The sequence below is a fragment of the Diadema antillarum genome, unplaced genomic scaffold (assembly GCF_040938485.1).
Source record: "Diadema antillarum isolate AM-2024a unplaced genomic scaffold, OU_Dant_1.0 scf00000034, whole genome shotgun sequence".
Classification (NCBI taxonomy): domain Eukaryota; kingdom Metazoa; phylum Echinodermata; class Echinoidea; order Diadematoida; family Diadematidae; genus Diadema; species Diadema antillarum.
Genome location: NW_027270923.1, coordinates 595,137 through 614,577, shown reverse-complemented (window position 1 = coordinate 614,577; position 19,441 = coordinate 595,137). Strand labels below are relative to the sequence as shown.

The following is a 19,441-nucleotide window of genomic DNA, read 5'->3' as shown; positions in this document are numbered from 1 at the left end:
TTCTCATGAGACGATGTCAGAGAATTCTGGCTGATGTACAATGCAATACAGCCCATCTTCAGAGCTTGTGAATTTGAGTTCTAAAGTAAATACTCGGCTGGCAATCCGTGAAAATGCATGAAACTTGCATTGTTGTATTTTGTAGCTTACAAGCATTCCATTAGTGTTTAATTTGTCAATTCAAATTTTTGCTTCCAATAAGGTCTTCAAGATTAATACAAACAAAATGGATTCACGTCTGAGTCAACTTTCTGTGTATTCACACGTAACTTAACTGTGATAGAATTATAAACCTGAACATAGCGCGACAGGTATGTTGTCTTGACTCTTCACTACCTTGACATATCATATTAACCCATTCACTACTATATTCTGTAAATCCCCATAGACTTTGTACAGGGCCCACCCGGTTCCCATAGGCAACGGGTTAAAGAAGCTATAACCTGAAATTTCTTTAAATTTGACCTGTGACCTTTAACCTTCATACTCTAGATCTCCAGATTTTCTTCCCAGGGTGATACATGCTTTGAACAGGTTCAAAGTTTTAATCTCAAACAGTTCTTGAGATTAGGTTAAGCTGATGGATCTATGGATGGACAACCTAAAAACAATTTCTCTGGCACCACCTTTGGGTTGACCGAGAGATAAGTAAATACACCCCCTTAAAATAGGACTACCAGCAAAATATGAACTACATGTAATGGTTACCTTTTGATCTCTTTGCAACAGGATGGCTCCTGCTTGGCTTCATAGTCCCACACGGTCCATCGCTCTCATCTGAGAGCTCTGGGAAGAAAAAAACAACCCATTAATATCCTACATTAATTTACCATGGCAATGCAGTTTCCAACACATTAAAACATGACGTCTTGCTTGAAAAATTAGGAAGTAGTTCGATCCGCAATATTTCTACCTGATTTATTGCCATATGCCGTTACCATGGCAATGCAGTTTCTGACACATTCAAAAAAGAGGTCTTGCATATCTTCACCATAAGACCAATGTGTGTGCCAAATTTTATGAGCATTGCCCAGAAACTGAGGAAGAAGATTTGCATCGGACGGACCAGCCGACCAACCACACGCTGATCCCTATACACCTCCTTCAAATTTAGTTTGGCTGTGGTATTAAAAAAAAAAAAAAAAATCATATAAATTAGCACAAGTGGAGTGCAACTGGCAGTCTCCCCTGCATTATGCAATTCATGGCAACATTCTTGACTTTGTGACATGGAAATATCACACAAATTCTTTAATATCCCTAAAAGTTGTATAGAATGTGCATGTGCATACTTTCTAAATTATGTTAAAAATTCGAAAACTTAACCTTAGGTTAGGTTTTTTTATGTCGATGACGCCGCCATTTAAAAACGGCGCCTATGTCTCGCTTCTACTATGCAGGCGAGAGAAATATTTGGGACAAAATTTCATGTGTCTGTGTAGAAATTCTGTATTCCTAATGTAGTACAGTACTTTACTGAACAACTTTGTGAGGACATTCATCTGTGAATGTAACACAGAACTTATTTCAATAAATGTATGAGGACATTACAACGCAAAAATAACAGTTCTTGTTTGGATTAATGTTACATATGAAACACAGAACTAGTATGCATAAATGTACGAGGACCTTACACAGAAATGTAACACAGAACTTATTTCCATAGATGCATGAGGATATTACATTGCAAAAATAACAGTTCTTGTTTGGATTAATGTTACATATGAAACACAGAACTAGTATGCATAAATGTACGAGGACCTTACACAGAAATGTAACACAGAAATTGTTGCCATAAATGTATGAGGACATTAAACAGCAAAGAAAAAACACAGTGCTTGTTCGCACAAAGTATGAGGGCATCAAAACTGCAAATATGACACAGACATTTTTCACCTATACAAAGGAGGACATTCCATTGTTGAATTTATAACTTCTCTTCCGTTCTTCTTTTTCTTTCTCTATTGTGCCTTTTTTTGCACCTCTTTTAAAAGCCAATGAAAAAGCATTTCCCCTCCCCCAGATATTAATTGGACTACTTTGTATTCATTCGTACTTTTCTATTAAACTTTCTAAATACATGTTCTTTGCTTTTAACTTTTTCCAAGTTGAAATAGGACCATCAGAAAAATATGTACTAATAGTTACCTCTTGATCTCTTTCCAATTCCATGGCTCTTGCTTAACTTAGTTCCATCCCTCTCATCTGAGGGCTCTAGAAAAAAAAAATAGTTGCAACACAAAGTACAATCTTATAGCCAACTAAATCACTCCACACAACTTAATGCTGTTTATTGCATTTAATATCTGAGATTACTACAAATAATATACCATGGCACCATACCACTCCAGTGTGCATGAATATCACTTTTAATTATGGGAAATGTATCAGGATACATTTAAAGTAGGAAATTGGTCTTATTCAAATGACACCGTGTCAGCCATATATGACGATGATCCATCGAATGGTTCTTAAATTATCGTGAGAAAGGGCAATTTTCATGTATACAGTGACATCTATGACCTTGACCTTTAACCTCATGACTTTCAAATCTAATCAGACCATTGTTCCTCCCCATATGCATACATGAGCCAAGTTTGAAGTTGATCCGTCAAATGGTTAACTTATTGTGAGAACAACCCATTTTTATGTATATGACTTCTATGACCTTTGACCTTTGACCTTGAGACCCACTCATCTAATCAGATCATTGTTCCTCCCATATGCATACATGAGCCTAGTTTGGAGTTGATTCGTCAAATGGTTCTGAAGTCATCACGAGAACAAAAACGCGACGGACGGACAGACAGCAGACTGACGGACGGACAACCCGAAAACATAATCCCTCCAGCACCCACCTTTGGTGGGTGAAGGCATACAAAATTTAGGCCATGCATACATTCTTCAAGATAACAGAAAGAGCAAAATAAGATTAAGCATGACACATTACTAATAACATGTTTACTCAATTTCAGCTTATGATATGTTACATGTAGACATAGGGATACCCACCATACACCCATATTTTCATGAAGTACAATGTTTTCATGAAATACTTTATTGGCAAAAAATGAAGTAGAATATATAATAAAGAAGTTTGGAAGACACAAATTCCTTTGAGAAACCTTGAGATATGGATTACTGACCAAACACTACACTAACCAGTTAAATATCTGTGATGTCAGTAGATGTATTTCTAGGTACATTTAACTTCTTTTAATTTGAATATCATGAGGACACAGTTGTTTAAAAAAAAGAAATGATGCCAGATGCAATATAAATATAAAAGTAACTGAATATCAGTAATAGGATGGTGTGCAAACAAGGTGTAACTCTAAGATACATTAAATAAACTTACGTCTACTTGACTGGTCATCTTCTTGAACATCTCCATCAGGGGCATCGTCTTCTTCACACGACTCTGCAGTGAAAATAGAGAGATGAGAGACTTGGGAGAGGGGGTTTGTCCAATGTTTCAAATTTTAGAAAGACAGTTGACTTCAGAAAGGTTGACCTACTTAAAGCACAATTCTCCGGTATGTGGCACTTTCAGTAGCTGTCATTCTAATTATGTTAAATGATCCCTCAACAGCCTACTATACAGATTTCTCCTCTGGACGTCACAGCCTTGTGGCCCTATACACCGCACCTCAAGTGGGCACAGAGTACTCCAAGTACCTCTTCACCTTCAAATGTTTTACATCATGTGTAGGTGGGCTCAACAGGAGAAAGATCCAGCTGGTCTCCACACTAGACAACAAGAGTGGGAATATCCTTGGACGTCATGTGTTGGATGTCAGGGTATGCGCTTGCCCAGGGAGGGATTGGAAAACGGAAGAGAAAGCCTTTGAGAGGTCCAAAGCACCTCAGAAGAAACCCCTCGAGAGGTTGGAGCAAAGTGACATTAGTGGTGGGCGTTACATCTTTCTCAAAGAAGGCGAAGAAGGACAAAGAGACGTTCTACATTCTGGTTCAAGGGTGTGAGAAGTATGAACTCTTCAGGAAGATCAAGGAGAGTCTTGACTTGATGGACTATGTTGAACCGAGTCAGATCAGCCAGTACAGACAACAACAAGCTCAGCAACAAATGCAACTGAATCAACATATCTGCGATGAGCTGCAACGTTACTACAGGAAAATAAGTCGAAGACACTGGGTGGGAATGAGAAACAACAGTGGCACACCTCTCTCTCTCTCGTCCGTTTTTCTTCTATGCATATTTTACAAGTGTTACAGTGCATAGTTTTACTTATTTTGTTATTCTTATAAGTGGATTATGATTTCATTCATGTCATGTTTTAAATCTTGGAGTGCTACACAGCTATGTCAAACATTCACTGTAATTGATCGCTACTTACTAACTACAGGGGAAAATGTATTAGTTGTGAATATGACAATAAGATTGTACATACGTTTTGTACACACTTTTCAGAACTCATGGTGTCACAGTCACTGTGTTACAGAACATGTATTTATAATCTATGTCATAATTCTACTGTCAATTAATTCTTTCCACTGGGTTCTACTTGGTTATTGTCATTGAGTCTCTGATACACCCATTCAACATTACCAGTTTTCTAAATGTTCATTAACTTCACAGATTTGGACAGAAAATCAAGTGCGCAAAAATCCATGTCCATTTTGCGTCACGGTGTTACGGTTCTAATTAATAGCTCATAACTCATTTATCACTGTGAAGTTTTATTCATTCTTTTCTTTTCAAAGTTGCTTGTGATGATAGTCATAGATACACAATAAAACATTGTTCTCAAGTCTTACTGATTGTTTATTATTTTAATACAGTTATGGAGTGAAAATCTAATCAAAGTGTCAGTGTTACAGTTCAAAGTTTACCTTATTTTGTTTTTTATTAGTGATTTATAATTTCAATCACGTCTTGTTTTATCTTGACGTGTTACACAGCTATGTCAAACATTCACTGTAAATGATTGCTTCTAACTACCTACAGGGAAAAATATATGAGTTGTGAGTACGACAATAAGATTTTACATACAGTTTGTACACACTTTGTTGAAGTCACGTTGTTACAGTCACGGTATTACTGTGCACTTAGTTATAATCTAAGTCACAATTCTACTGTCAATCAAAATTTTCTTTCACTGGGTTCTACTTGGTTATTGTCATTGAGTCTCTGATACACCCATTCAACATTACCATGTTTTCAAAATGTTCATTAACTTCACAGAGTTTGGACAGAAAATCAAGTGCGCAAATATCCATGTCCATTTTGCGTCATGGTGTTATGGTACTAATTAATAGCTCATAACTCATTTATCACTGTGAAGTTTTATTCATTCTTTTCTTTTCAAAGTTGCTTGTGATGATAGTCATAGATACACAATAAAACTTTGTTCTCAAGTCTCACTGTTTGTTTATTATTTACATTTATTGAGTGAAAATCTAATCAAAAGTGTCACAGTGTTATCGTGGAATTGCCCATTAAATAAACTTACGTCTACTTGACTGGTCATCTTCTTGAACATCTCCATCAGGGGCATCGTCTTCTTCACACGACTCTGCAGTGAAAATAGAGAGATGAGAGACTTGGGAGAGGGGGTTTGTCCAATGTTTCAAATTTTAGAAAGACAGTTGACTTCAGAAAGGTTGACCTCCTTAAAGCACAATTCTCCGGTATGTGGCACTTTCAGTAGCTGTCATTCTAATTATGTTAAATGATCCCTCAACAGCCTACTATACAGATTTCTCCTCTGGACGTCACAGCCTTGTGGCCCTATACACCGCACCTCAAGTGGGCACAGAGTACTCCAAGTACCTCTTCACCTTCAAATGTTTTACATCATGTGTAGGTGGGCTCAACAGGAGAAAGATCCAGCTGGTCTCCACACTAGACAACAAGAGTGGGAATATCCTTGGACGTCAGGTGTTGGATGTCAGGGTGTGCGCTTGCCCAGGGAGGGATTGGAAAACGGAAGAGAAAGCCTTTGAGAGGTCCAAAGCACCTCAGAAGAAATAGTAAACCCCTCGAGAGGTTGGAGCAAAGTGACATTAGTGGTGGGCGTTACATCTTTCTCAAAGAAGGCGAAGAAGGACAAAGAGACGTTCTACATTCTGGTTCAAGGGTGTGAGAAGTATGAACTCTTCAGGAAGATCAAGGAGAGTCTTGACTTGATGGACTATGTTGAACCGAGTCAGATCAGCCAGTACAGACAACAACAAGCTCAGCAACAAATGCAACTGAATCAACATATCTGCGATGAGCTGCAACGCTACTACAGGAAAAAAGAGTCGAAGAAACTGAGTGGGAATGAGAAACAAAAGTGGCACACCTCTCTCTCTCACGTATGTTTTTCTTCTATGCATATTTTACAAGAAAAATACTAAAACACTGCCTTTCAGCACTCTTTCGAAAAGTGGGTGTGATCATTTCCTGTACAATGTCTTAAAAAGATGTCATACTCCCAGACATTGAAATTTGTACCTCTGTGTTACTGTGACTGTCAATAGATCTAAAGAACTAAACTGGATCAAAAATCATTCCATGGGTTTCTAGATACCTTCCCCCTCCCTTTTCCTCATCGAATGAACCAGGATATTTTTTTCACTACACTGGGCTGTACTACCACAACTCTAGGAACATGCGGGTGAATGTATACTTCCAGCATATATGAATAAGCCTCTGTGGATTAATGTTGTACTCGTATATCAGAATGAAAAGTGTTTTGGAATAAAGATGTTTAAGAATACTTGTACTCACCATTAAGATTGACATTGATACTGTCCAAGGACATCCCAGAACACTCGCTCATCTGTCCCTTTTCCATTAGCAGCAGTATTTTTGCGATCTTAGCTACCTGTAGTGTGTTCTCGGGCAATCTATAAAATTCTCTATGTACTTGAATGTTGTGGCCCATAAAGGTGGCGAGTACATCCAGTTCATTGTCCTTCAGACATAATATCTGGGACATGGTCGCCACATGTTTCCTCAGCTGAGTGGATGTGATGTTTTCTGGATGTTCTGCTCCAGACGACTGAGCACACTTTCTCACAGCATCACAACCCCTATACGGTGTGGTACAACCTGGGCGTGCAAACAGGTACATATTGGACTCTAGGACTCCAGCATCTTGCCTAACGTTTTCATCTGCCAAAACATCAAGTGCTTCTTTCATTCCCTTCGTCAGAACCACAGGAACTGTTCTCCCTCTCTTTCCGGGTATTTCAACTCTTGACAGTTTCTTGCAAAGCTCCTTTTCAAGCTTGTTGAGGCCCTGTAGAACGTCTTTGTTGACTTCTCCAGTACGTTTTTTGTAGTTTTCTACTGTCATCCTTTCCACCTCTCCACTACGCTTCCTATTAAACAGGACAGTCTGGGCAAGCATAGCTTGACCCAACTTGGAGAAATCTTCCCTGCTTACAGAACCTGCTGTGATGTGTGCCATTGACTCCTGCACCTGGCCCTGGATGGTCTTGTGCACCTTTTGTATGTCAGATGACAAAGGAATTATTGTTGGTCTGTTCCTCTTTGCTGCGTACAGAGTCTTGAGGGCACCTGTTGAAACTTTCTCAGCCCATTCAATAGAGCACAGTTCACCAAACTGTTCAGCCTTTTCTTTCTGACTTGTGTCCATTTTTTTCAGTGCATCAGCCATAAGAATCCTGGCACACTTTTTGAGTGAGTGTCCTACTTTCAGCGCTAGTGAAGGTGTCTTATACTTCCCTGAGCTTTCATCCAAGCCTGCTATATTGTTGACAGCTCTGACCACATCATCAAACACCTGTGGGTCAATGGTCTCAGACAAGCAGTTGATGCCTGGTCTTATAGATCTCATTTGAAGGAGTAGCCGACCCATTTCCCTCAACTTTTGTCCAACATAGTTGTAATGGTTTTCTGAATCCTGGAACTTTGACAGAAGTTGTGCACCTAGCTTTATGATTAAATCATCATGCCGCACTGCCAAACTAACATCATCATGAGTCATTCGACGGAAGACCTCATCCCGAAGTCTTACAGGCACTTCTTTTGGCATTGGCAGCATCATGGAACATTGAGACTGAAAACTTCCAGATTCCTTTATTTCGCTTCCAACACACTTCTTTCTGTGTTTCCATAGGTCACTCCTAATGAACCATCCAAAACACTGAGTACAAGGCAAGAAGTCTTTCACTGCTGTTTCATATGTTGGTCGTTTGTAAGGAATGATCAGACCCTTTCCTTCTCTTAGAACTTGAAGATTATGAGAATGGTTGCCCTTATTGCGCAAAATCTCAAGTAAATTATGCCTATTCTTTGACTTCTTTGGATGTGCCATGATTCTTTTCACTTCAATTTCATTGGAATGATGCATTTCAATGTGTCGGGCAAATTTTGGTGTGTCTTTTTCACAAAAGACACAAAAGTGACGTTTGTCCCACTTCCTTCCAGTTGCATTATTTGCTGTTAGAACCTTGATATCCTGAGGTTTCTCTGCCATGTCCATCTCTTGATTTCCAGCATGGTTTTCTGATTCAGGTTGACTGGTATTGGGCTCATATGGATGATCTGCTCTGGATGTACAAGGTATGTCCATCTCTTGATTTCCAGCATAGTTTTCTGATTCTGACCTATGTGTAAAGCCAGGTTGACTAGTATTAGCCTCATATGGATGATCTGCTCTGGATGTACACGGTATGTCCATCTCTTGATTTCCAGCATAGTTTTCTGATTCTGACCTATGTGTAAAGCCAGGTTGACTAGTATTAGCCTCATATGGATGAGCTGCTCTGGATGTACGCGGTAAGCGATATGGAAAGACATCAGAATCACAATCATCACTGCTGACTCCACTTGGATTCACCCATGTTGGGTCAGCATCATCATCATCATCATCTATTTCTTCCTATGGAAACAAATAAAACACAAAGTAAATGCAAATGCAATAATCAAAATGAAATATTTTGCCAAGCAAAGCTGGATCTGAAAATAGCTGAGGAATGTCTCCTCATAATTATCACCTATTTCTATTAATACCCCCCATAAAGAGTCATCTCTATAAGTCACTTTATGACATGATACCAGACACAACACACATCAATCTTTAAATATTTGCTTCTTTCTTTTACAGCACCCCCTCCCCCCCCCCCCCCCCCCCCCCCCCCCCCCCCCCCCACGGAACTAGAATCTACTGATAGACCACACTTAGTTATCTAACAATTGAAAGAAACCAAACCCTGGGAAAAGTAAATTTTAATGAAAAGAAAACAGGGAGGGAAACAAATTATTTACATGTTTAATTAACATTGGGGAACAGAAGAAATGTCATGAAAGTCTGAGAAGTCTCAATTTACTTTCAATGCCACATACTTATGGTCAACCCTAAATATGTTTCATACCTAAACTTTGGTATTTTCTGCATCATCTCTATGGATGGATTTTGACACAGAAATTGTTTACATATTAAAACGAGGACATACATGTATCACTACTACAACGTAAGCAATTTGAGCATATTTATTGAGGATCCCTATAGGAACCCTTTGAAGGTACAGTGGAACATCGTTATAACAAGGTGCTTGGGACCAGAGAAATTACTTCTTTCTCTCAAAACTTTGTTATATCAGGGCATAAAATACAATAGAATACAAAGAGTTGGGACCAGAAAAAATACCTTGTTATAACAAGAGTTTGTTAGATCAGTGCTCTTTATAACAAGGTTTGACTGTATTACTTACCACAGATTCTTCCATATCTTCATGAGCATCTTTTTTCGCTGTTTCCTCCGTTTACTGGAGTTTCCTTGGCCAGAGTGGACTGCAATACATGGGAAAAAGACATAAAATATTTCAACAGCAAATTCATCAAAGAAATTGTTTATATATAAGAATGAGGACGTTACATTACTTCCTATGCTAATTTCTCTTAATTTCTCTTCTTTTTCTTTTTCTCTATTGCATTTTTGGTCCAGTGTGCTGGCAATGGTGTAGACATACCCCTCCCCTGAATCACTAAAGAACACACAACTTGTTTGCAAAAATGTGTGAGAATATTTACACTGCAAATATAACAATGAACTTGTTTCAATAAATGTACGAGGACATAACACTGCAAATTTGACACAGAAATTGTTTGCATATTCAAACGAGGACATATCATAGCTGAGCTATCAGCATATTCATTGAGGATCCCTATAGAAACCCTTTGCAGGTATTACTTACCACAGATTCTTCCATATCTTCATGAGCATCTTTTTTCCGCTGTTACCTCCATTTACTGGGGTTTCCTTAGCCAGAGTGGACTGCAATTCATAAGAAAAAGACATAAAACATTTCATCATTGAAATATAGAACTATATGAGGACATCACAACAGCAAATTCATCAAAGAAATTGTTTATATATAAGAATGAGGACATTACATTACTTCCTATGCTAATTCCTCTTCTTTTCTTTTCTTTTTCTTTTTCTCTACTTCATTTTTGGTGCAGTGTGCTGGCAAGGGTGTAGACACACCCTTCCCCCCCCCCTCCTATACACTAAAGAACAAAGTATTTTAGGAGAGAAATAAATGTGTGAGAATATTACACTGCAAATGCAACATTGAACTTGTTTCAATAAACGTATGAGGACATTACACTGCACATTTGACACAATAACTGTCTACACATGAATGAGGACATTACATTGCTTCCTATGCTAATTTCTTTTCTTTTCTCTTCTTTTTTTCTTTCTCTCTACTGCATTGTGGTGCAGTGTGCTGGCAAGGGTGTAGACATACACCTCCCCCTCCCCCTCCCCCCTCCCTATACACCAAAGAACAAAGTAGTTCAGGAGAGAAATAAATGTGTGAGAATATTACATCACGAATGCACGGTGAACTTGTGTCAATAAATGTAAGAGGACATTACACTGCAAATTTGACACAAAATTGTTTACATATATGAGGAGGACATAACATTGCTTCCTATGCTAATTTCTCTTCTTTTTCTTTCTCTCTATTGCATTTTTGGTGCAGTGTGCTGGCAATGGTGTAGACATGCCCCTCCCCCTCCCCCTCCCCACCCCCACCGCGATACACTTCAGAACACAGCACTTGTTTGCATAAATGTGTGAGATTATTACACTGCAAATGCAACATTGAACTTGTTTCAATAAATGTATGAGGACATTATACTGCAATTTGACACAGAAATTGTTTGCATATATAAACGAGGACATTACAATGCTTGCTATGCTAATTTCTCTTCTTTTCTCTTCTTTTTCTTTCTCTCTACTGCATTTTTGGTGCAGTGTGCTGGCAAGGGTGTAGACATACACCTCCCCCTCCCCCCTCCCAATACACTAAAGAACAAAGTAGTTTAGGAGAGAAATAAATGTGTGAGAATATTACACTGCAAATGCAACATTGAACTTGCTCCAATAAATGTATGAGGACAATATACTGCAAATTTAACACAGAAATTATTTACATACATGAACGAGGACACAACATTGCTCTCTATGCTAATTTCTCTTCGTTTCTCTTCTTTTGCTTTCTCTCTACTGCATTATTGGTGCAGTGTGCTGGCAAGGGTGTAGACATACACCTCCCCCCTCCCTTATACACTAAAGAACAAAGTAGTTTAGGAGAGAAATAAATGTGTGAGAATATTACACTGCGAATGCAACATTGACCTTGTTTCAATAAATGTGTGACGACATTACACTTCAAATTTGACACAGAAACTGTTTATATATATAAATGAGGACATAACATTGCTTGCTATGCTAATTTCTCTTCTTTTCTCTTTTTTTTTTCTTTCTCTCTACTGCATTTTTGGTACAGTGTGCTGGCAAGCGTGTAGACATACACCTCCCCCTCCCCCTCCCCCTCCCCCTCCCCCTGCCCTATACACTAAAGAACAAAGTAGTTTAGGAGAGAAATAAATGTGTGAGAATATTACACTGCAAATGAAACATTGAACTTGTCTCAATAAATGTATGAGGACATTACACCGCAAATTTGACACAGAAATTGTTTATATATGTGAATGAGGACATTACATTGCTTGCTATGCTCATTTCTCTTTTTTTTCTCTTTTTTTTTCTTTCTCTCTACTGCATTTTTGGAGCAGTGTGCTGGCAAGGGTGTAGACATGCCCCTCCCCTGATGCACTACAGAACACACGGCTTGTTTGCAAAAATGTGTGAGAATATTACACTGCAAATACAGCAATGAACTTGTTTCAATAAATGTATGAGGACATTACACTGCAAATTTGACACAGAAATTGTTTACATATATGAATGAGGACACTACATTGCTTCCTATGCTAATTTCTCTTCTTTGTCTTTCTCTCTATTGCATTTTTGGTCCAGTGTGCTGGCAATGGTGTAGACATGCCCCTCCCCCTGATACATTAAAGAACACACAACTTGTTTGCAAAAATGTGTGAGAATATTACACTGCAAATACAACAATGAACTTGTACCAATAAATGTATGAGGACATAACACTGCAAATTTGACACAGAAATTGTTATCATATTCAAACGAGGACATATCATAGCTGAGCTATCAGCATATTTATTGAGGATCCCTATAGAAACACTTTGCAGGTATTAATTACCACAGATTCTTCCATATCTTCATGAGCATCTTTTTTGCTGTTTCTTCCATTTACTGGGGTTTCCTTAGCCAGAGTGGACTGCAATTTATTGGAAAAAGACATGAAACATTTAATCATTGAAATACAGAACTATATGAGGACATTACAACAGCAAATTCATCCAAACATTGTTTATATATAAGAATGAGGACACTACATTGCTTCCTATGCTAGTTTCTCTTCTTTTTCTTTCTCTCTACTGCACTTTTGGTGCAGTGTGCTGGCAAGGGTGTAGACATACCCCTCCCCCTCCCCCCTCCTATACACTAAAGAACAAAGTAGTTTAGGAGAGAAATAAATGTATGAGGACATTACACTGCAAATTTAACACAGAAATTGTTTACATATATGAATGAGGACAGTACATTGCTTCCTAAACTAATTTCTCTTCTTTTCTCTTCTTTTTCTTTCTCTCTATTGCATTTTTGGTGCAGTGTGCTGGCAAGGGTGTAGACATACACCTCCCCCTCCCCCTCCTATCCATGAAAGAACAAAGTTGTTTAGGAGAGAAATAAATATGTGAGAATATTACGATGCAAATGCAACATTGAACTTGTCGCAATAAATGTATGAGGACATTACACTGCAAATTTGACACAGAAATTGTTTACATATATGAATGAGGACACTACATTGCTTCCTATGCTAATTTCTCTTCTTTGTCTTACTCTCTACTGCATTTTTGGTGCAGTGTGCTAGCAATGGTGTAGACATCCCCCTCCCCCTGAATCACGACAGAACACACAACTTGTTTGCAAAAATGCGTGAGAATATCACACTGCAAATACAACATTGAACTTGTTCCAATAAATGTATGAGGACATAACACTGCAAATTTGACACAGAAATTGTTATCATATTCAAACGAGGACATATCATAGCTGAGCTATCAGCATATTCATTGAGGATCCCTATAGAAACCCTTTGCAGGTATTACTTACCACAGATTCTTCCATATCTTCATGAGCATCTTTTCCGCTGTTTCCTCCATTTACTGGGGTTTCCTTAGCCAGAGTGGACTGCAATTCATGGGAAAAAGACATGAAACATTTCATCAATGAAATACAGAACTATATGAGGACATTAAACCAGCAAATTCATCGAAGAAATTGTTTATATATATGAATGAGGACATTACATTGCTTCCTATGCTAATTTCTCTTCTTTTCTCTTCTTTTTCTTCCTCTCTACTGCATTTTTGGTGCAGTGTGCTGGCAATGGTATAGACATCCCCCTACCCCTGATGCACTACAGAACACACAACTTGTTTGCAAAAATGTGTGAGAATATTACACTGCAAATACAACAATGAACTTGTTTCAATAAATGTATGAGGACATAACACTGCAAATTTGACACAGAAATTGTTATCATATTCAAACGAGGACATACCATAGCTGAGCTATCAGCATTTTCATTGAGGATCCCTATAGAAACCCTTTGCAGGTATTACTTACCACAGATTCTTCCATATCTTCATGAGCATCTTTTCCGCTGTTTCCTCCATTTACTGGGGTTTCCTTAGCCAGAGTGGACTGCAATTCATAAGAAAAAGACATAAAACATTTCATCATTGAAATATAGAACTATATGAGGACATCACAACAGCAAATTCATCCAAGAAATTGTTTATATATAAGAATGAGGACATTACATTGCTTCCTGTGCTATTTCTCTTCTTTTCTCTTCTTTTTCTTTCTCTCTACTGCATTTTGGTGCAGTGTGCTGGAAAATATGTAGACATACCCCCCTACCCCTCACATATACAATAAAGGACACAGCGCTTGTTTGCATAAATGTGTGAAGATATTACACTGCAAATGCAACATTGACCTTGTTTCAATAAATGTATGAGGACATTACACTGCAAATTTACCACAGAAATTGTTTACATATATGAACGAGGACACAACATTGCTCCCTATGCTAATTTCTCTTCTTTTCTCTTCTTATTCTTTCTCTCTATTGCATTTTTGGTGCAGTGTGCTGGCAAGGGTGTAGACATACACCTCCCCCTCCCCCTCCCCCATCCTTATAGACTAAAGAACAAAGTAGTTTCGGAGAGAAATAAATGAGTGAGAATATTACACTGCAAATGCAACATTGAACTTGTTTCAATAAATGTATGAGGACATTACACTGCAAATTTGACACAGAAATTGTTTACATGAATGAGGACATTACATTGCTTCCTATGCTAATTTCTCTTCTTTGTCTTTCTCTCTATTGCATTTTTGGTCCAGTGTGCTGGCAATGGTGTAGACATGCCCCTCCCCCTGATACACTAAAGAACACACAACTTGTTTGCAAAAATGTGTGAGAATATTACACTGCAAATACAACAATGAACTTGTTTCAATAAATGTATGAGGACATAACACTGCAAATTTGACACAGAAATTGTTATCATATTCAAACGAGGACATACCATAGCTGAGCTATCAGCATATTTATTGAGGATCCCTATAGAAACCCTTTGCAGGTATTACTTACCACAGATTCTTCCATATCTTCATGAGCATCTTTTCCACTGTTTCCTCCATTTACTGGGGTTTCCTTAGCCAGAGTGGACTGCAATTCATAAGAAAAAGACATAAAACATTTAATCATTGAAATACAGAACTATATGAGGACATTACAACAGCAAATTCATCCAAACATTGTTTATATATAAGAATGAGGACACTACATTGCTTCCTATGCTAGTTTCTCTTCTTTTTCTTTCTCTCTACTGCACTTTTGGTGCAGTGTGCTGGCAAGGGTGTAGACATACCCCTCCCCCTCCCCCCTCCTATACACTAAAGAACAAAGTAGTTTAGGAGAGAAATAAATGTATGAGGACATTACACTGCAAATTCAACACAGAAATTGTTTACATATATGAATGAGGACAGTACATTGCTTCCTAAACTAATTTCTCTTCTTTTCTCTTCTTTTTCTTTCTCTCTATTGCATTTTTGGTGCAGTGTGCTGGCAAGGGTGTAGACATACACCTCCCCCTCCCCCTCCTATCCATGAAAGAACAAAGTTGTTTAGGAGAGAAATAAATATGTGAGAATATTACGATGCAAATGCAACATTGAACTTGTCGCAATAAATGTATGAGGACATTACACTGCAAATTTGACACAGAAATTGTTTACATATATGAATGAGGACACTACATTGCTTCCTATGCTAATTTCTCTTCTTTGTCTTACTCTCTACTGCATTTTTGGTGCAGTGTGCTAGCAATGGTGTAGACATCCCCCTCCCCCTGAATCACGACAGAACACACAACTTGTTTGCAAAAATGCGTGAGAATATCACACTGCAAATACAACATTGAACTTGTTCCAATAAATGTATGAGGACATAACACTGCAAATTTGACACAGAAATTGTTATCATATTCAAACGAGGACATATCATAGCTGAGCTATCAGCATATTCATTGAGGATCCCTATAGAAACCCTTTGCAGGTATTACTTACCACAGATTCTTCCATATCTTCATGAGCATCTTTTCCGCTGTTTCCTCCATTTACTGGGGTTTCCTTAGCCAGAGTGGACTGCAATTCATGGGAAAAAGACATGAAACATTTCATCAATGAAATACAGAACTATATGAGGACATTAAACCAGCAAATTCATCGAAGAAATTGTTTATATATATGAATGAGGACATTACATTGCTCCCTATGCTAATTTCTCTTCTTTTCTCTTCTTATTCTTTCTCTCTATTGCATTTTTGGTGCAGTGTGCTGGCAAGGGTGTAGACATACACCTCCCCCTCCCCCTCCCCCATCCTTATAGACTAAAGAACAAAGTAGTTTCGGAGAGAAATAAATGAGTGAGAATATTACACTGCAAATGCAACATTGAACTTGTTTCAATAAATGTATGAGGACATTACACTGCAAATTTGACACTGAAATTGTTTACATGAATGAGGACATTACATTGCTTCCTATGCTAATTTCTCTTCTTTGTCTTTCTCTCTATTGCATTTTTGGTCCAGTGTGCTGGCAATGGTGTAGACATGCCCCTCCCCCTGATACACTAAAGAACACACAACTTGTTTGCAAAAATGTGTGAGAATATTACACTGCAAATACAACAATGAACTTGTTTCAATAAATGTATGAGGACATAACACTGCAAATTTGACACAGAAATTGTTATCATATTCAAACGAGGACATACCATAGCTGAGCTATCAGCATATTTATTGAGGATCCCTATAGAAACCCTTTGCAGGTATTACTTACCACAGATTCTTCCATATCTTCATGAGCATCTTTTCCACTGTTTCCTCCATTTACTGGGGTTTCCTTAGCCAGAGTGGACTGCAATTCATAAGAAAAAGACATAAAACATTTAATCATTGAAATACAGAACTATATGAGGACATTACAACAGCAAATTCATCCAAACATTGTTTATATATAAGAATGAGGACACTACATTGCTTCCTATGCTAGTTTCTCTTCTTTTTCTTTCTCTCTACTGCACTTTTGGTGCAGTGTGCTGGCAAGGGTGTAGACATACCCCTCCCCCTCCCCCCTCCTATACACTAAAGAACAAAGTAGTTTAGGAGAGAAATAAATGTATGAGGACATTACACTGCAAATTCAACACAGAAATTGTTTACATATATGAATGAGGACAGTACATTGCTTCCTAAACTAATTTCTCTTCTTTTCTCTTCTTTTTCTTTCTCTCTATTGCATTTTTGGTGCAGTGTGCTGGCAAGGGTGTAGACATACACCTCCCCCTCCCCCTCCTATCCATGAAAGAACAAAGTTGTTTAGGAGAGAAATAAATATGTGAGAATATTACGATGCAAATGCAACATTGAACTTGTCGCAATAAATGTATGAGGACATTACACTGCAAATTTGACACAGAAATTGTTTACATATATGAATGAGGACACTACATTGCTTCCTATGCTAATTTCTCTTCTTTGTCTTACTCTCTACTGCATTTTTGGTGCAGTGTGCTAGCAATGGTGTAGACATCCCCCTCCCCCTGAATCACGACAGAACACACAACTTGTTTGCAAAAATGCGTGAGAATATCACACTGCAAATACAACATTGAACTTGTTCCAATAAATGTATGAGGACATAACACTGCAAATTTGACACAGAAATTGTTATCATATTCAAACGAGGACATATCATAGCTGAGCTATCAGCATATTCATTGAGGATCCCTATAGAAACCCTTTGCAGGTATTACTTACCACAGATTCTTCCATATCTTCATGAGCATCTTTTCCGCTGTTTCCTCCATTTACTGGGGTTTCCTTAGCCAGAGTGGACTGCAATTCATGGGAAAAAGACATGAAACATTTCATCAATGAAATACAGAACTATATGAGGACATTAAACCAGCAAATTCATCGAAGAAATTGTTTATATATATGAATGAGGACATTACATTGCTTCCTATGCTAATTTCTCTTCTTTTCTCTTCTTTTTCTTCCTCTCTACTGCATTTTTGGTGCAGTGTGCTGGCAATGGTATAGACATCCCCCTACCCCTGATGCACTACAGAACACACAACTTGTTTGCAAAAATGTGTGAGAATATTACACTGCAAATACAACAATGAACTTGTTTCAATAAATGTATGAGGACATAACACTGCAAATTTGACACAGAAATTGTTATCATATTCAAACGAGGACATACCATAGCTGAGCTATCAGCATTTTCATTGAGGATCCCTATAGAAACCCTTTGCAGGTATTACTTACCACAGATTCTTCCATATCTTCATGAGCATCTTTTCCGCTGTTTCCTCCATTTACTGGGGTTTCCTTAGCCAGAGTGGACTGCAATTCATAAGAAAAAGACATAAAACATTTCATCATTGAAATATAGAACTATATGAGGACATCACAACAGCAAATTCATCCAAGAAATTGTTTATATATAAGAATGAGGACATTACATTGCTTCCTGTGCTATTTCTCTTCTTTTCTCTTCTTTTTCTTTCTCTCTACTGCATTTTGGTGCAGTGTGCTGGAAAATATGTAGACATACCCCCCTACCCCTCACATATACAATAAAGGACACAGCGCTTGTTTGCATAAATGTGTGAAGATATTACACTGCAAATGCAACATTGACCTTGTTTCAATAAATGTATGAGGACATTATACTGCAAATTTACCACAGAAATTGTTTACATATATGAACGAGGACACAACATTGCTCCCTATGCTAATTTCTCTTCTTTTCTCTTCTTATTCTTTCTCTCTATTGCATTTTTGGTGCAGTGTGCTGGCAAGGGTGTAGACATACACCTCCCCCTCCCCCTCCCCCATCCTTATAGACTAAAGAACAAAGTAGTTTCGGAGAGAAATAAATGAGTGAGAATATTACACTGCAAATGCAACATTGAACTTGTTTCAATAAATGTATGAGGACATTACACTGCAAATTTGACACAGAAATTGTTTACATGAATGAGGACATTACATTGCTTCCTATGCTAATTTCTCTTCTTTGTCTTTCTCTCTATTGCATTTTTGGTCCAGTGTGCTGGCAATGGTGTAGACATGCCCCTCCCCCTGATACACTAAAGAACACACAACTTGTTTGCAAAAATGTGTGAGAATATTACACTGCAAATACAACAATGAACTTGTTTCAATAAATGTATGAGGACATAACACTGCAAATTTGACACAGAAATTGTTATCATATTCAAACGAGGACATACCATAGCTGAGCTATCAGCATATTTATTGAGGATCCCTATAGAAACCCTTTGCAGGTATTACTTACCACAGATTCTTCCATATCTTCATGAGCATCTTTTCCACTGTTTCCTCCATTTACTGGGG

The 19,441-nt window shown here is 38.0% G+C and overlaps 1 protein-coding gene and 1 long non-coding RNA gene across 2 annotated transcripts; both read right to left on the bottom strand.

Moving 5' to 3' along the window:
* Nucleotides 1-503: 503 nt before the first annotated feature.
* LOC139743624 (uncharacterized) lies at nucleotides 504-3,778 on the bottom strand. Its single transcript, XR_011711768.1, has 3 exons — nucleotides 3,359-3,778; nucleotides 2,149-2,214; nucleotides 504-786 (listed from the first exon to the last, which is right to left on the bottom strand). It is a non-coding gene; the product is annotated as an uncharacterized lncRNA (long non-coding RNA).
* Nucleotides 3,779-6,716: 2,938 nt separating this feature from the next.
* On the bottom strand, nucleotides 6,717-8,018 carry LOC139743420 (uncharacterized). The gene has a single exon (XM_071653908.1). The coding sequence runs from the start codon at nucleotides 8,016-8,018 to the stop codon at nucleotides 6,717-6,719; it is 1,302 nt and encodes a 433-aa protein (XP_071510009.1).
* Between the last annotated feature and the right edge of the window lie 11,423 nt (nucleotides 8,019-19,441).